At 34.5% G+C, this 19,660-nt stretch overlaps 1 protein-coding gene across 2 annotated transcripts; it reads right to left on the reverse strand.

Annotated features, from left to right (window-relative positions):
- Positions 1–1,055: 1,055 nt before the first annotated feature.
- Positions 1,056–18,314, reverse strand: LOC112056508 (uncharacterized). 2 transcript variants are annotated; one of them, XM_052884212.1, is made up of 7 exons: positions 18,044–18,314; positions 15,670–15,815; positions 13,528–13,681; positions 10,973–11,554; positions 10,041–10,331; positions 8,970–9,075; positions 1,056–7,806 (listed from the first exon to the last, which is right to left on the reverse strand). In XM_052884212.1, the coding sequence occupies exons 1-7, from the start codon at positions 18,090–18,092 to the stop codon at positions 7,641–7,643; spliced, it is 1,494 nt and encodes a 497-aa protein (XP_052740172.1). In that variant the 5' UTR covers positions 18,093–18,314; the 3' UTR covers positions 1,056–7,640. The 2 variants fall into 2 exon arrangements, with proteins under 2 accessions (XP_052740172.1, XP_023952716.2); XM_024096948.2 differs by having other exon boundaries at positions 15,670–15,818; positions 18,044–18,308.
- Between the last annotated feature and the right edge of the window lie 1,346 nt (positions 18,315–19,660).

Raw genomic sequence — 19,660 nt, forward strand, 5'->3', positions numbered from 1 at the left:
TCTGCATTTTGTATTTTGTTTTACATAGAACGTTTCTGGTCTTACGGTTGAATAATGTTAATTAATTTTTCAAGACAATCCAGTTTTGTGACGAACCTATAGGTATGATATAACGTGTCAATCAATAAGAAGGTAAATCAGGGTAGGGTTGTACCTGAGATTTTCTTAATTGGTGCAGGTCTGGCTGGTGGGAGGCTTCGGCCGTGGCTAGTTACCACCCTACCGGCAAAGACGTACCGCCAAGCGATTTAGCGTTCCGGTACGATGCCGTGGAGAAACCTGAAGGGGTATGGATTTTCATCCTCCTCCTAACAAGTTAGCCCGCTTCCATCTTAGATTGCATCATCACTTACCATCAGGTGAGATTGCAGTAAAGGGCTAACTTGTAAAAAAAAAAGTGTTTAAGGCCAGCTTTGGAAATCCGAATTTCTTCTACTAGAAAGTTTAACGTCGTCAGGAGCTACGTATCGAGGATGTGTTTCTATAAAACACACCCTACGAAATGTTATTTGTGTCACTAAATGTAGATGCAATATAAAACGTCTCTAGTCTACGTAAAATGTACCTAATAATGTCAAATTATACTTGACCAGCGGACGCCCGCGACTTCGTCCGCCCTTAGATTTTTCTTTAATCCAGCCCTTACAGTAGTATCGCTGTAAAAATGGAGTAAGTTTTCCGTTTTCCCAACATTTCCCTTCACTGCTCTGCTCCTATTGATCGTAGCGTGATGAAAAGTATACTATAACCTGCCCAGAAGTATGTAGAATCATTGTACCAAGTTTCATTAAAATCCGTCGAGTACATATTGATTCTAAAACGAACATCAGGCAACAACAGGCAGACGAAAATTTTACTGATTGTATTTTTTTGCATCAGTATCGATCACTAATCACCCCCTGATAGTTATTTTGGAAATATATTTCATGTACAGAATTGCACTCTACAGATTTATTTTAAGTATAGATTAACCAGTATATCTTCCCGATTTTAATATATTTTAAAATCAGCTATTGAGAAGTTGGGGGATTTGTTGAGACGTAATAAAAGAAATATTTCAAGTAACACTTTATTATAACTACCAATATTATACAAACGTTCTGTACTTTAGAGGCATGGAGACTTGTTTACGAGATAAAGAGGTCAAAGGTTCGTTTGTCCAGCTGATATACACATCACGTGTTTTAATAATATTTGTAGAATTTAAAATAATGTTATATGTATATCTAAATCCATATTTACAATATAATAATAATAATTGTTTCTCCCAAAATTAATGCTATATTAAGACTAGAAAATTATCAATGAAAAATTAATTAAATAATTCTTCCAATATCATATTAACCTTAAAAAAAATTTTGGTATTTTTTAAACTTCAAAATAATAACAATAAATCAATTTATTCACATTCCTTCAAATCATGGATTTGACAATCCAGAATTTGAAGGAATGTGAATGATAAAAACATCCTCAACTCTCTCTGCTTCTAATATACAGATATTATTATTATCGTTATAATATAATTATATTTCAGAACTAATTTATAAATATACAGTACATCTATTCAATAAACTATTATATTATCACAAAACATGACTGATCACTTTGTAAAATGTTTATATTTGCATCGTATGGGAATCGGTGTCAAATAAAAGTGATTTAATCAGAGTATTGGTCCAATTCTCATTTCGTCTAACAGAATAATAACTTTAAATAAAAAAAAACAATCTTACGGAGGCCGCCATATAAGATTTGTAATGACTTTTCTTAGCTAGTCATGTATTGTCATCAGAACTCAGAGCGTGTGCAAAATTTCATCTTAATCGAAGACCGGGAAGTGGGTCAAATTAAGATTCCAAAATTTTCTTACATACATAGTTACAAGTGAAGCTAATATAAAGCGTGTAAAAATGACAAACGATTGAAAAATTTGCAATTTTCAAAACTAATTTTAATAAAAAAAATCGTTTGACTCAACTGTTTTAGTTGAATAAAAAGTTTCTATATCACAATTCAAGATCACATACAAGATCAGATGTAAGATCGTAGTATAATACTTTTGATAGCATTCTTTAAAGGTTAAATAAAATTGATTTATAGGTTAAACAGAAAGCTACTATAACCAAAAAAATCCTTGCAAGTAATTAATTGTAGGAAGTCATCAATAACCCGCACTCCGAAACGAGAATTGGACTAAATCGAGATTATGATTAGGTAAACGAACGTAAAGAAAATCATTTATAGCTCATTTTGTCACTAACGCCAGCCACATACGATCATGTTTGCCGTCAAGTCTGCAGCGTGCTTAGGGATGTGAAAAATAAATAAAATATCAAAATGTGATTATGGCTATGGTTTTGATATTGTTTTTCACTTTCAAAGCACTGCCGAGTTGACGGTATATGTAACTTGTGTGACAAATAAAATATATTCTAATGCATTTGCTGCTAATGAATATGAAAAGATCTTAAACGATTTGCTCTGTTATCAAGTTTTTTTAAATCATCATCATAATACTTGATCTTGGTCCTTCACATATCTTGACCTTATTATAGTAACAAGTATACCATACTACATACGAGCAAATCATTTATATTATATAATTTGCAACTAACTACTAAGTAATTTCAAATAGCATTAAAACATTTTCACAATTTCAATAGGCTACTCGCCTGCTGTATAAAACTAAGAAGTTTTTTTGCATAAGGCAGTTTAGATGCCTAGAAACTCTAATCACATTTTTATTTGTGAAAATAATCTCGTAATTGTAATATTTTTATAAAACAAAATTGTATTTTTATCACGTCACCGCAAACGCCAATCATAGACTGTGACGTCATTCGCTACAAGGCACCGGTTTGTGATTGGCGCTTGCGGTGACGTGACATATCACATTACTGCAAACGCCAATCACGCTGTTATCTCTATGAATGACGACACTTGCTAATGTGTTGTGTTTCGGCGGCAAAAATTTTACGTAGATATTTTTTAATTTATATTGAATTTTTTACTGGTTATTATTGACGGGACAAAATGAAATATAGCTTATAATACTTCCATAATTCAGTTTAAACATTGTTTACAAAAGAGGCAAGTAGCCTATTGTTCTGTAAGAGAGTTTAAATTTGGTAAAATAAAGTAAGTATAGACTAAAACATTCAACATGATACAAAGTAATGCCCAGAATAGCTCATCAAAAGGGGGTAGTTAGTTATTTTTTAGCTGCTATTCGTGCCCCCATCAGTCCAGGTGCGGTAACACCTTTTATATAAGTTAATTACATAAAAACAAACAAAAGATAAATATATTTATAATCTTATAATGAAACAAGAAATGCGTTAATAAGGCGCAGCACATACGTAAACATGAGAAATAACAGCCGACAAACAAAAATTAGTGAGATTTTATTTTAGTTATCACTTCAATAGGCCATAGACAAAAATAGAAAAAATAATAAAAAATATTAAACTGACATAATTTACGTTAGACGCTTCAAAATTTCATTACCAATTTCCAGATCATTGTCATTTTATATACAGAAAAATTATTCCGCAACTCACAAAAAACTACACACGCGTCTGATCCATAGACAAGCAAATAATATTCTATCAATGTTCCATAGTATTATGCAGAAGAAATCAGTATCTGTGTCCAATTGCCGTGTCGGTAACGAAAGTGTCCACGTGTGCACAGTGCCTTATATCACCGTCACGTGTCAGTCTAGAATAAAGCTGGATTTATATTTGTCTGACGTGTCGTGTCGTGACGCTTCAGAACAGAATCGGTATCATACATTTTGTATGGTAACGTGTCGTTTACACTTATGTGTTGTGACATGTCATGATGGCTTCTGACGCGTCGCATGCAAAATGTATAAAACCGATTCTGTTCTGATGCGTCACAACACGACACGTCAGACAAATGAAAAATCCGCCTTTAAGCTTATTTACATAATACCTAAAATAAAGCTTCGTTTTAATTACACATGCATGATAAAGATGTCCTATAGCATACTATACCTAATTTACTGGGACAGATACAAACAGAGATCGCTAATTGTAATTTTGATTTACTTACAATTTCATTACAAACTTCGGCTCTACAAAATTAAATGTTTTAAACAGTTATTTATGTATGTGTGCACAAAGATGCGAATTCAAAAATTAATCGAAAGTACAAAAACTCCAAATTTGCACATCCAGTAGGTATATTTTTACGTGCACACTTATAAATAGTAACTATAATTTGGCCGTTCAATTTTACAATCTACATACTAAATAATAACATTCATATCTTTTAAATCCTTCAATATAAGTAATACTATTATTTTCCGCGCAATTAAAAAAGTTAATTCAAAATAGCGGTTACAGAATGTGTTACGTCATTTATTTGCGTATGTAAAGTTTGTGTTCATGCCCACACATAGATACAATATAAATAAAAAAATTACTACATAATTTCCTTTGATAGTAAACGTTTCGAACAAATTAAAATAATATTTCTATACATTATAAATGATAGATGACGTGATTGGCTATGATGCTTAATGTCAGCCACAGACGATCAAGTACGCCAACATGCCTGCAGCGCCAAAGCCTTGATAGCCGAGAAAAGTGATCGTGTGTTGGTCGCGATGTGCATGTCGTCAGGCACATCGCGATCGAATGGTGAGTGGCTAGCATTAAGCAATTTTACAAAAATCTTCATACACAAATAAGCGTTAACTTAGACTGGTATCTAAAAAGGCGCCTGAAATAATTACTATGTTGCTGATATAAGAATAACAATATTTTTTTTATTATATACATAATCTACTGATGACAAAAAAATCTTAAGGATAAAGGAAATTGCCCACCGGCCCATACAACATCGGCCTAGGGAACCCAGGTATACCCCCGTATAAAAGTACATAGAGATGATAATATGATGTATAGATAAGGATCTGGTTATTTAATTGGCTTATTAAAAGTATGTCTCTTGAAGAAAAATGAAAGTTTCTTGAAAGAATGTTTGCCGATGTACCAAAGCGGCAAAGTAACATTTGAAGCTGTACAATGTTTTTTGTATTATTTTTTCTGTTACCAACAAGAAAACAAACAAACTAATCAAAAGTCTTCAAAAAAAATCATGAAACTCAGACTGTCAACGATCTTAGCCTGTCCTCGTTGTAGACAAATTAAAGATGAATTAAAAATGTCATAAAGTGTTATAGCAAACTTTTTTTTGATAATGTTATGAATTCATTATTAAAGTAAAATTATCAAAATTTTTTTTTAGATATAAGTAAATTGCCGGGTGGTTAGGGAAGGCATAGCCCGGGGACGGGCTTTCCCCTTTATACGCTTGCGCTAAGTGCTAAATGTAATAATGTAGGAACTACGATGAGGAGATGGACTTAATAATAAATAATAGCTGCTATTGTGAAAGTGTGTGAAACAATTAAACTTTGTTGAAAAGGAAGTAAAAAAAATAATGGTCAAAGTAAACAGTATTAACACGTTCGCTGCGGTACGAGGTCAATTGACCTCGTACGTCTAGTGACTTCAAAAGATACGAGGTCGATGGGCCTCGTACCTCACCTCACAGTTTTAGTATGAGGTCAAAAAACCTCGTACCGCAAATCAAGCAAAAAATTAAAATAAATCTCATTATCAGGTAATATTGGAATGATTTCATTACGTTAATCAAGATTATTTAATTGTTATGTGGCTATACATATTTACACTAAAGATAAATCTACATACCATAACATACCAAGACATATCTGACCCTAAAATAATTTATTTTTGGAGTTTACTCCTTAAGAATTGATTTTTCATATATAGCCCCCGATATGAAAAAAATATAGACAGTAAAATTCGATGAACGAATGACAGCGTTACGTTTATGTGCGCAACCTATTCTGCGCACCTTTCACCGTGCAAGCAGTTGGCAGGCGCGCACGCCGCGGCCTGCTGCTCCTAGATTGCGCACCTTTCACTTTACAGGTGTAGGTATCGAGACATACATATACCTATTTAGACAGTGGATCTGAAAGAGTAAACTCCATTCGTGCGTCAGAGCTGGAACACTTTTTTTAATTTATCTGTCTGTCTGTATCTTTGTTCACACTATTTCCAAGGTTCTTAATTAATTTTCAAGCGCTTCTACAGGTAAATTAAGCTTACCTTGTAATAATATATTTAAGCATTATTTCATTGAGATCGGACATGTGGAAAAAGCCATTGTTGTATTAGAGCTTAGCCCTATTACGGTTCGTTTCATGAAAGATGGTGCGGGTTACAGTCGTTTCACTCATGAAAGTTTGACACGATTCACGATAATAGTACGTATTATGAATGTCATACAGGCGACTGTCACTGTGCCCATGCTATTTTGAAAAACACTTTAGTGCGTTGTGTTCCGTGTGCCTAGTGAGAGTTTTCAATATTTTCATACTGTTACTATCGCGTAGACGTAAACACAAATTTATATGGAATTGAAACAATTGTTCAATTCCTTAGAAATTCGCGTTTACGTTAACGTGATAGTAACAGTATCAAACTGCCACTAGGCCCTCTGTTGGGACGTCAACGCTGCGTCGTTTTCCATATATCTTAGATGACATGCCACATTAAAGCGTTGCTTCATCGCAGCGATATTTCATTTATTTCATAGTGTTTCATTTATTCCGATATATTGTTGAGACTGACAGGTCGTAATCTATTGCGTTGCGAAGACGCTACGCAACGCAGTAATGAGGCATCTTCCTTAGACAGAATTGCACGTGAAGTCACGGACAAAATCTAGTTATACATGTTTCATTTACAGTAATAAATTAAATAAATATTAAATATTGTCAAACATAAAGAGAAACTTTTTAGCGTTATTTATTTACTTTAGATATAAAAGATATTTATGTTCCATGCTAATCTTCTAGTCCGCTCTGAAGTTGCAACAAGCCCAACTGGGCAGGTAAATAACCCCGTTCAGAGCGGATTAGAAGTTTGGCGCGATTTATACCTACATAGAAAAGTACATTCATAGTTATAGCATAGCATAATAGGCTAGTTGACACTTTTTTCAAAAGGGTCTTAAATTATTCATTATCGTTCTACTAGATTGAAAACATATATCTTGAGACATAAAAATTGAATACATAAAAAAAATAATTTTTAAATATTTTTTTAGTTTGATTTTTAAGACAGAACGTTATCAGCCATGATGGTCTATATTTTGTCTATGTCATGACGTCACACTAAAGCTAAACTTATTGGACGTGCGTTAATTTGCCGTTTATACCTCTAATGACGAAGTAACATCGAGACGTCACAAAATGAACGACAACGTTTTTGACGCATGGAAAAATTTTAAAAAATACATATTTTTTTAAATTAACTTTTTTATGAAACCCTTAACTTATACTAATTAATATTTCGGACCCTTATTCCAAGTACTATACGAAATGAAATGAGCCAACTACCCTATTAATGACGTGGTTTATTTTGTAAGTGGTTAGTAACTATACGCCGCGCCCCGGTTTCTTACGACTGGAAGCCATGACTTGTAATTAAACAAATTCCCACTTTTGCGAATCGCCAAGCAACTTAGGATTTCGTAAGACATATACACCATAGAATATATGTAAAACTATATCATACTTATGTCATATAGTCGTATCGAGTGTCCGAAGTGAGTGGTTCGGTGTCGTCGCGATGTGTAAAGTTCACAGCATTCCGAAAACTGTCCCTGAGACGTTCGGTGAACGTTTTGTAATCCAGGTTCAGTTGCTGACCGAAATCGAAGTCCGCCACTTCGATTGTGTGCCTGAAAAACAAATCAGACATTGAACACAACAAGAATGGACCTTGCGGAAATTCATTATGAATACGGAGAATAGATAAATCAATTCATGATCATCATCATCATATCAGCCGATGGACACTGCAGGACACAGGCCTTTTGTAGGGACTTCCAAACATCACGATACTGAGCCACCTGCATCCAGCGAATCCCTGCGGCTCGCTTGATGTCATGAGTACGGGGTCATTAGAGCACTTTGGGACCCCAACGTCCATCGGCTCTTCGAACTATGTGCCCCGACCATTGCCACTTCAGCTTCGCAACTCGTTGAGCTATGTCGGTGACTTTGGTTTTTCTGCGGATCTCCTCATTTCTGATTCGATCACGCAGATATACCTGTTCCTAACATAGCTCGTTCCATCGCCCGCTGTGTGAGTTTGAGCTTTCTTATGAGGCCCATAGTTAGCGACCAAGTCTCGGAACCATATGTCATCACTGGCAATACGCACTGTTCGAAGACTTTTGTCTTCACACTGAGGAATTTAGGACGAATCGATGTCGCGAAGTTTCCCAAATGCAGCCCAGCCGAGTTGGATTCGGCGGTTTACCTCCTTCTCGAAATTGGACCTACCTAACTGGATCATGTCTTAGGTATATGTATTCGTCTACAATTTCGAGTGCAGCGTTCTCAAATATAAATAAATCAATTACTATAGAGAAATCAATTACTCCCAAGTTAAATAACATAAAATTGAAAATTTTGAAAAACCCCCGAGGTCATGAAATTATTAATTAGACTCTCGATCAAGGGGTAAATTATCTCTCAAATGAAAATTGCATAGAATATTTACATTACAATAACATCCTTCTTTTGCAGACTGCAGTCGAGTTAATTATTGTTTAACCAATTTAAACAATAATTTTGATAAATGAAACTAACAATTTTGTTATGTAATTAAATGAGTACTGAGGAAAATAAATAACAAACCTAATAATATTGTTATTGCAATTAAGGAAACAGCTTCGAGGAAATAAAAATAAACGGGCCGGAAATTCGTTACACCTGGTTATTAACATTTTTATAAATTCATGTGAATATCTTAATAAATTACGTGTTAAGCTTAGGGGTAGGGTAGGGTAGGAGAGGGTAGGGTAGTTATTTAAAAAAAAACAAAGAAGCCACATACCTCGAGCGATGCTGATAGTAAGCGATGCCAAATACCACAAGGGTGACGGCGACGAGGCAGAAAGCAACAGGTACCACGATGACTGACAGCTGTGCGTGGACCAATGCTGCAAAATATATAAAAATATTGGGATTACACATGTATACTGTTGTTGATCATGACTAATAACTATCTATCATATCGTATTAGTTATTAGTAGACATCTATCAAATCTTATTTGTTATTAGTAGACTAGTTATCATTTTCTTATTCTTAGTTCTCAAACTTTCAAACATGGCTAGTAAAAGAAAATCACTGTGTATTGACGAAAAAGTTTTACTCATACATTTTGCTTCTCTCTATTTAACGACAACTCTCTATAACGCCATAAAATGTACAGTCCCTTTAGTGTCGTTATATAGAGTTTACATTGTATTGTTGTTTTGTATTTTGGAGGCAAGAAGTTCTATAAGTGAAGAAAGACGATGGTTATGGCCTAAGTTACTCCTTGTAACATTAGTTATCTGCCAGTGGTAGTTCCGTCCAAATCAGACCAGCTATTTCAAAGATAGGCAGAACAAACATGTGATGATGACACTAATATGTCGGTTGGACCTATTCTAATGACTGTATACACTACTTAAGAAGTGACAGGAAAGCAAAAAATTCTGACGTTGACTCGTCCTATAGTAAAATGTAGCCTATACCAGACAAATAGACAGACACAAGTTTCAACAAAATATAAATTAATATTTAAAGACCTTTAGGTATAATTTTCTTGACCAATAATTCAACTGTCAAAGCAAAATTGGCCAGTTTTTAAGTGAAATTGTCTACATGATTGTACAATTCCTATACGGAAATTGTAAGGTAACCTGACGGACTTTAATAATAATGACCTTACTGCTATTTTGCTGATATTTCATATTATTCTGACATTTTACCTATACTATTTCGACTTTTTTAATTTAATTTTTGATTTTTGTTTTTATGTTTTTCTTAATATGGGTGTATGCCTGAAATAAACGAATTTTATTTATTTTTTTATTATTGTGCGTCCTTATATTATAAGAGGTCAATGGTTTTACCTACCTTTATAAATGTTAATAGTTGCTCTAGACACAGTCCTCCCGATGTCATTCTCTAGCACAACGACTACAGTGTGCTGGTCGCTGTCAGAGAAGTAGTGCACAAGTGGGAACATGTTCGACACAGTCGTTGTTTTCATTGTGCACGTCTCGTTGCCAGTCACGTTGTACTGGCCCGGTATGTACAGTGCACAATAGTCGAATGGCGGCGAGCCGGTGTACTTCACTTGCAGTTTTAATAGATCGCCATGTTGGAGCCAGTTCAGGCCCGATATGTTGAGAGATGATATGGGTTCTGAAAATAAGGTGATCACCAATGATAATTTTATACTATAGATCGGTTTCCTCCCTACAAAATCACCGCATTAAAGTGATCCGTATAATATCCGATCCGATAAAAGTAAAAAGTACAAATATTGGATTATATTATCATGAATAGTCACGTGACTATTTTTTTGTATTCCTGACAATAAACCTATTCATTTGATATCCATATTATGGGGGTATATTTCAAACAGCCAGTCTGCCATCTTGGGGAGGCCGCCATATTGGATTTCTAATGACGTTTCTTAGCTAGTCATGTATTGTCATCAGAACTCAGAGCGTGTGCAAAATTTCATCCTACACGAAGACCGGGAAGTTGGTCAAATTTAGATTCCAAGATTTATCTATGCTACATAGATAGTGATTGTGGAGGCCGCCATATTGGATTTGTAATGACGTTTCTTAGTTAGTCATGTATTGTCATCAGAACTCAGAGCGTGTGCAAAATTTCATCCTACACGAAAACCGGCAAGTGGGTAAAATTAAGATTCCAAGATTTTCTTACATACATTGTTACAAGTGAAGCTAATATAAAGCGTGTTAATAAGGATCTCCTGAAGAGAAAAAGGCATATTGTAGGTCAAGAAAAGCATAGTATTAAAATCAATTTACCTCTCACACTAATACTTTGTTGGTAATGTCCGTATGTATAGGTTTCCCCAATGGGCACGATGCTCGAATTCTGGCATATAAAGTCTTTGATTGCGGTATTCTTCTTCAAGGTTTTGTTCGATGCTGCTCTTTTCACTACACTATGCGGTTCACTGGTGGTCACATTATCTTTCGCTGCTGTTGTTGTTGTTGTTGGAGCACTTGTCGTTGGTTTGGGCGTTGTTGTTGTAGTCGATGTTGTTGTCGTGGTAGTGGTGGTTGTCGTTGTTGTTGTGGTCGTGGTTGTTGTTGTAGTCGTCGTGATCGGCGGCAGCGGTTGATTATTAGCAACAACCAACGCATCGATATAGTGGTCAGTCATTACATCTGGATACGTGTAGTTCAATGAGTAATCACTCGTTTGGTCTACGTACATACAATCAATGAACCAATATGTAATTATTATTGAGGAATTTTGTTTTAGAAACTCGATCTCGTTGTCCGGAAGTTTTACGTAATGGTGCACAGGTTTATTGACTGCTACAAATCTGTTGGGCCGGTCCAAATTATTCTGGTTGAGCACTAAATTACCATTCAGGGAATCTGTAAAAAATAAAAAAAAATCAACGACTAATTACTGTAAAAGTTGGCCTTTGTCTACTATCTCACTTGATGGTAAGTGATGATGCAATCTAAGATGGAAGTGGTTATTAGGAGCAGGATGAATATCCACATCATTTCGGATTCTACACGAAATCGTACCAGTACCAAAGGTACACCTTTGTCGGTGAGGTGGTAAATAGCCACGGCCGAAGCCTCCCACTAGACCAATTAAGAAAACCTCAATTGGCCCCCTCAGTCTCGTAAATCCACCGCGCATAGCACTGCGCCACGGAGGCCGTCAGAAATATGATTATGAGGTATGAGCGATAGCAACAGCCAGATGGGGATGATGACTAAGTTTGAATATATTGATTTTTATGATACAATCGTGTAAATAAGGTCAATGTTAACTAATTTACACATACAAGGCAAAGATTGACTGGATATTTGCAAAATAAACAAGATTATAAAATTTCAAATCTATTAAAAATCTTTTATCGTAATTAAATGAAAATTCATACATTTTTAGCTTCCTGACATTAAATATGGCATTTATTAATATATGAATTATAAACATACACGCACAAATAACAAAGATATTAGTAATTTTGTTTGAACGCCCATACCAATCTAACGATCATTATGTACCTACGACGTCATTAATTTGTACCATTTTGTATGGGGCGTTTTTCAGGGATCCGTGGAAGTGCCGCAAATCTGACCCTTTAAATTCCTATAGCTGTGAAAGTAGTGATCGTAGATACCCTGTTACTTTTACAATATTGCTTTACTATTAGCATACTCTTAATTTATATACAATTTAAAAACTATCTTCATCCCTTTGGACTGTGGTGGAGGTATGTCTGACGATCGCATGCTTTCGTTCAACATCATATGTTATTAACATGTCATCATCAACAACCCATATTCGGCTCACTATTGAGCACGAGTCTCCTCTCAGAATTAAGGCCTAAACCACGTCTTACTACTAAGGCCAAGTCCACCACGCTGCCCCAATGTGCAGACTACGCACACGTAGAAAATTATTATGTGTTATTAACATGTATTTATGTGTTATTCAATAACCTTTCCAACAGAGCGCAATTAACATGAACATTATGTTCTACTGCAATTTAACAGTCAATTTCACACATATGTTCCATTTACATAATTTATATTATGAATTCAAAGAACCGGTCTGGCCATTTTCAATAACAAATGAGAAAAGTGAAAAACAATATATGTACATGTTGAAAATTTTGCAGATATGTTTATTAAACTGGAATTGGTATCGTGTATTCAGTGCAATATTTCTATAGTGGCACAGATGAGTTGAGCCATGATAGCCCAGTTAAAATGACCTCTGCCTTCGATTCAGAGAGCGTAAGTTCGAATCCAGTCCGCGGCACGCACCTCCAACTTTTCAGATATGTGCATTTTAACAAATTAAATATCATGTGTCTTAAATGGTGAAAGTAAAAAGTCATGAGGAAACCTAAAAATTTTCTCAATTCTCTTTGTATGTGAAGTCTGCCATTGGGCCAGCGTGGTGGACTATTTGCCCCTCTCATCCTGAGAGGAGACTCATGCTCATCAGTGAGCCATATATGCATTGTTGTTGTTGTTGTTGTTGTTGTTGTTGTTGATGATGATGATGACAGTTGTGAAGCTTCATGTAGCTATCATTATACCATACCCTTCAAAGCGCGACGCAGCAATGCTGCTTGGTGGCAAAATGGAATGGCATAACTTCTCCAGACATGCTCTGGCAGAAATAACAACATTCACTTACTATTAGTTTAGTAGTATTTCAAGTAGGCTTGATTCATCAGAAATTATAATGAGTCAATGTGACTATAAATTTCTTCTTTAAGTTAATATACAAAATTCTTTAAATCTTTAAGTTAATATACAAAATTGGTGAAATGATGAAAATGCAAATAATCTGATCTCTATATATATCAATGTTTTACCTGTTAATTCAAAGACAGTGCTTGCAGTTGTTACCAAGTACCAAATGCCATAAAAACTCTTCATTAGGTTTACTTTCACAGTGTAGTTCTGAGCTTCGTACAGATCTTTATGGTATTCCACTACCCAATGCGATATGTTTGAGCTTTCAATAAACTGCAAATAAAATATAACAATGTTATATATAAAAAATTAGAAGGATGTGTGTGTATGTGTACTTATGTAGTAACAATATTCCTTGCCAAATGTGTTTTTTCACAGAATTTTCTTTTTAATACAGAACACATCTGCTTGTAGTCATTTTACTGATTGCAGATAGACCCAGAAAAAAAAATGTGTTTTTTGTAGCATAAACTAGCTGCAGCTGAATTTTTTTATGATCATCATCATCATTAACAGCCGATGGACATCCACTGCTGGACATAGGCCTCTTGCATGGACTTCCAAACAAATGGTCTCGAACCGCCAGCATCCAGCGGCTCTCTGCAATCCGCTAAAAGTCCTTGGCGCACCTAGTGGAGAGTCGACCAACACTGCACTTTCCGGTGCGGGTCGCCATTCCAGCACCTTGGAACCCCAACTTCCATTGGCTCTTCGAACTATGCGGCCTGCCCTTTGTCACATCACATCAGTTTTGTAACTCGCTGAGCTATGTCAGTGACTTTGGTTCTTCTGCGGATCTCCTCATTTTTGATTTGATCACAAAGAGAAACTTCAAACATAGCTTGCTTTTATTTATACCTCCACAAGTTGTGGATATAAAAGAGTCTTGAAAGACAGACAACAAAATAATATATAATAAGGGTTCTTTTTTTTTCCTTTTGAGGTACAGAACCCCATTGACATAAATATAATCGACAGGAAATGTGCTACTGTATATTCAAGTCTGATTAACACATTGCCTTTTTTATATTTAAGCAATTAATGTATCTATTGTACCACAATACAATAGGAGCATAAACAATCGGTATGATTTAAAAATACATAATTATTATACTCCTAGGATAAGTCATCATAAGAAACATATACTTATCATATGACTTAAATACATACATGATATATATATTAAGTCTACAACTTAAGTAGTTTATCAAGTAGTTTTATTATTGTGTTTTCTGTGTTAATGACACAGAAAACACAATAATAAAATTATAGATATTTTTAGAAACTAGATGTACTTATATAGGAAATAACTTGATAAACTTATGCATTATTTCCTGCCTGTAAAAATGAACCTATTCAAAACAAGCACAAGCGATACATATTGATATATATATATTTATCTTGCAAAACAAATCCACAACTTGAAGTTGCAAACTCTAAAGGGTCCAAACAACATACTAAAAAAATCGGAGGTGTATTTACTGTTTGTTGATTATATGAATTTATTGTCAAATTAGACTGGCCTACAACTAGATAGATAACATTTATTTTAATATTGGTTGAATGCACTTTAAATAGAGCTGTCCATCCTACCTTTCACAATCTAATATCCTGAAAATGTACACAGGATACATTTGTTGGTTGATTACAAATAGAAACTATGTCAGTCAGGTGTTTCAGTGTTTTTTTAATTCAAAATTAATGCTTACATTGTTGTTATTTTTGACTACATCTTTTCTTTAGTGAAAGGTGTCATTAAAATAAATGAAGACTCTTTGTTTGTTGCCCCACCTCAATATTTAATAACATCTCTCAACCTAAAGATACTCTCTTTTCATAGTGTAGATTAGTAGGTATAAATATAGACTACATATTTAAATATATCTTTACATAAAATAAAACAAATTTACTTCCCATGTTAGTATGCTTAGATATTTTTGTGTTTTTAAACTACATTACTACAATAACTATTACATACATAAATCTATATTAATTTTATAAAAAGGTAAAATTTGTGGTATAGTAGGGAGTAATCTCTGGATCTACTGAACTGATTTTGAAAATTCTTTTACCACTATGCCATGTTTTTTTATCATCATGTGCTATATTATATACACCTTATTCTCAGGGGAACGGGAACTATGCAGTGGAACTGTGGGGAACTTGCATAATTACAATTGATTTAGTCTTTAATTATAAATAATAATGATTAAAAAGTATCAAACTTGTTACTAACAAATCATATCAATACATTAAAATACCTCAGCAGTATGTTGTGGCTGGGCATCATCCCAGTAGACAAACTTCAAGTTCTCTCCATTAAAACCAGTGACTACAGCTGTGAATGTTACATTGGATCCTCGCACCGCTGGGCCATTGCTTGTGAGTGACAATTTTAAGCCGGAAACTTCTAAAAAAAAAAGCATATAGTTAAATTCATGATACATATAATTAATCTGTATATTGAAAATAAATAGCAAATGTAAGTAAATGTTCTCATTTAACTGTAAACACTTTAACCACCCCTGTGCAGGATAACAATGACATCATCATGCAGGGCACCGTACCGGTTTTGACACCAACCCCAATGTGGATAGCGAACACTTTGCATCATGCACGGGGCTACCATCTGGATGTTACACTACCCTTGCGCAGAATAGAGAGCTATCCCAGTCCACCCCGGGCCATTGGATTGACACAGTTGACATCAAAACACTTTAAAGAGTCTGAATTCCATGAACCACACCTATTATAAAAGTAATTTAAACCTTAATATCTGCACAGTTTGGAATCAACATAAAGGTATAACTTTAATTCCCACCTGTTGAAATACCCCACTCCTACCAGACTATACATTTTGTAATATACAGTGAAGACTTGATTAAGAAAATAAATTGTAGGTAATTGGTTGCTAATGGGCAGCACTGTGAACTATGCTTGCAGTTCTGTGCGTGAGTGAATCAGAAATGAGGAAACACAGAAAACAATCAAAGTACCAACAAAACTCAAAGAGTTTTAGGACTGAAGTGATGTTCCTACAGGAGGTAGGTTAGTTAGGTTGGTAGGTTAGTTAGGCAGTGGGCTTCTGCTTATTTATTAGTATGAAAAAAATTATTTTGACCTGTGCATGTATATTGTGCCATTAAACGAAACTTGTAGATAATTATTATTTTAATTGTAATAATAGACTTAGCAGGTTTTGCTGCAGCTATATTGTTGTGCTTCTTATCTATACTAATATTATAAAGCTGAAGAGTTTGTTTGTTTGATTGAACGTGCTAATCTCAGGAACTCCAATTTGAAAAATTATTTCAGTGTTAGATAGCCCATTTATCGAGGAAGGCTATAGGCTACATATTATTCCCATATTCCGACAGGAACGGGAACCATGAGGGTGAAACCGCGAGGCGTCACCTAGTTATTTCATATATCTATTCAGCCATTTCTTAAAACATTTAGTGATTTTGCACATCCTCAGGCAAATTATTTCACAGTTTAACTACTCTATTAATGAGGAGGAGTTTGAGAGGTTTAAAGGAAGCATCTGAGTCTCATATTGTAGCCTCTCAACTTAAGAGTTGCATTTTCAAGTGAATATTTCTTTAAATATACTTTTATAAAGCAATACTAGTACATTGAAGATTTGTTCAGCCACATTCTTTCAATGGTGGTGGTGGTGGAGGCTCCAGAGTGAGGAACCTCCTCACAAGTTCTGTTGTCTCAAGAATAATATATTACCTTCTGTATCTGACCCTTGATCTAGCAGTTAAGCAAAAGCTTCCTATGGTGTTGGTTGAAGCTTTTCACTATAAGATTATTGACTGAAACAACCATCGGAACAATAATGGTTGAATCAACATTCCACATTGCAGTATCTCTTGTGAGCAAGTTCAGTGAGTATTCCGATACTTTTTCCTTTTCAGCTTTAACTAGGTTATCATCATGTGGAACAATAATATCAACAATTATTGCACAGCGCACTGACCGTTAGACGAGCACATATCCAATCTATTGGCAATAACATACCTGTCAATGATAACCGTTCAACCCCACTAGATGGAATATTTAATCATTTCAGGGTCAGGGTGCGCAGAAAAACTTTACCAAGTTTATGTCTGCACCTTTTAATTTTATCTTTGTAAATATTATATATAACTAAATAAAATAAAATAAAAAAATTGTTTCTTCACATTGAACAGGCGCTGAAACTTTATTATTTATTTGTAAAAATATTTCTAAGTTAGAATCCTACATTACCCCCCAATGAACACAGGCTATATTTTATACCAGTATTTCTATTAGACCGTGAATTAGGCGGGTGAAAACGCTAGTCTGCTAGTCTTAAATATTTTGGTACCTGCTTTCGTGTGGAACAATTGCACTAAATACTTTATTTGGCGTCTATAATCAGTGTCTCAAACGCTGGGATGTTATAGCTTTACGATATACGTGAAATGCTGGGATGTTGTTGATGTGTACGATAAAAAGTGAATAAATGTATGTGGAATGTTAACCACGAATCAATGCAGTTCTTTAAATTGAAAATCACGATCGATATATTTTGTCCTTGTGATTACTAAGATCTCAATTATTGGTATGCTTAAACTGCTTACATATGTTTACGTTCTAACTTACCTTTATCAAAAATAAATATAAAACAAAGCGATAGTAAAAATCGAGCCATGTTTTAACTTTGCGAAAATCCTTCTTTAGAAAAATATATACACAACACGAAAAACTAAATATCAGTAAAAAGTAATTAATCGTATAAATTACTGCCACACTTCTTCACTAAACAATTTGCGTTTAAATTATTTGGGAATTTATCAGTACAACATTTTGCGTCATCATTTTGTTATTTTCTAAGGTACAGACTACAGAGCAAGGAACATATTTACTCAGGATCTGTCATTCAGTGTCTGTCTCGTCTCATAGACATAGAGTCTTAGACCATTAATAACAGGACTTGGCTCGCTAACCGTTACCCCTCTGGCAAAGATCAAAAATCTTTGATCTAATGCGTTTATAAGAACTGTTGCTATAGAATCGATGTTTCATTGTTGTAATCGTTTTCGTCGTGTAAGGAGCTCCCTAAAAATGCCGGTTTGTGTAGTTAAATGGCATAAAAAACGGCCAAAAACTTGTAGTTTAGTAAAAGATGGAGTAATGTTTCATTTGAAAGTATTTAAACGTTAATTTTATCAAATTTTTAATAAAAACAATTTATAAAAAGAATCGATTCTTTTGACGAAACAGCCAAACATCGATCAGTAATCGAATATTCTATGTATTTAATCTGTGGATAGTCTAAGCAATGTCACAGTAAATATATATACAAGCAGTAGTTTGACTTCATACTAGAGGTAGAAACGCGAGCTATACCTACGCACCTCGAACTCAGGGCGTGCGTGGGGTGCAGACAGTCACGACTGTGCCGCAGTGACGAACGCACGGTGCATTGGATTTATTAATTATGACGACTAGGAAAAATAGCTTCGCAAATGGTGGGCTATTATGTTTATTAAGTTTGTTTAACATCTTGTATTCTAAAAGTATTAACAAAAAAATATATATAAAAAAATGCTTAAATAATAAAATTGTGTAAATAGGTAAATGACGCGGTGATATAATATTATTAAAAAATTATTTATTATTATTAATATATTACTTGTATAGAAAAAATATTGTATAATCAAATAACTACCTAATGGAAGTCTATATTTTTTAGCTTTATCTTTTTTAGGGTTCCGTAGTCCACAAGGAACCCTTATAGTTTCGTCATGTCCGTCTGTCCGTCCGCAGCGCACTGTTTAGCGCAGTGGCTATTAATACTAGAAAGCTGTAAATTAGCATGAATATGTAATATATAAATTTAAACAAAGTCGTACAATAAAATCTTGAAAAATATTTTTTTTGGGGTCTCCCACTACATGTAAAGTGGGGATGAATTTTTGTCTTGTTTTTTTATTTCACAGTGTGGTGTTTGAAAGTTGTAAGGGGCCATTAACATATTTTGATTTAGGGATCCGTTTGTAAAATATTAAGCTTTTAAGAGCTAATTTTTATTAGAGTCAAGTGTCCCCAGCCTCTACCGGCTAAATGGTTATTCATAGGCTATTAAGCCTATTAGTTAACGCCTAAAAAGCAATTGCTATTTATCGAAAAATAGTCGACCAACTTAAAAAACGTAATCGAAAACTGCATACTAATTCCGTTGTTAGTTAAAAAAGATAAAGTTGTCAGTACGATTAC

Source organism: Bicyclus anynana, chromosome 11 (assembly GCF_947172395.1).
Source record: "Bicyclus anynana chromosome 11, ilBicAnyn1.1, whole genome shotgun sequence".
NCBI lineage: Eukaryota > Metazoa > Arthropoda > Insecta > Lepidoptera > Nymphalidae > Bicyclus > Bicyclus anynana.

Coding starts and splice junctions, on each gene's coding strand:
- LOC112056508 (XM_024096948.2), bottom strand. CDS start 18,092: ATGGCTCGATTTTTACTATCGCTTTGTTTTATATTTATTTTTGATAAA. Junction 15,819..18,043: donor TATATTTATTTTTGATAAAG/GTAAGTTAGAAC, acceptor TTTTTTTTTTAG/AAGTTTCCGGCTTAAAATTG. Junction 11,555..13,527: donor CACTGTCTTTGAATTAACAG/GTAAAACATTGA, acceptor TATTTTTTACAG/ATTCCCTGAATGGTAATTTA.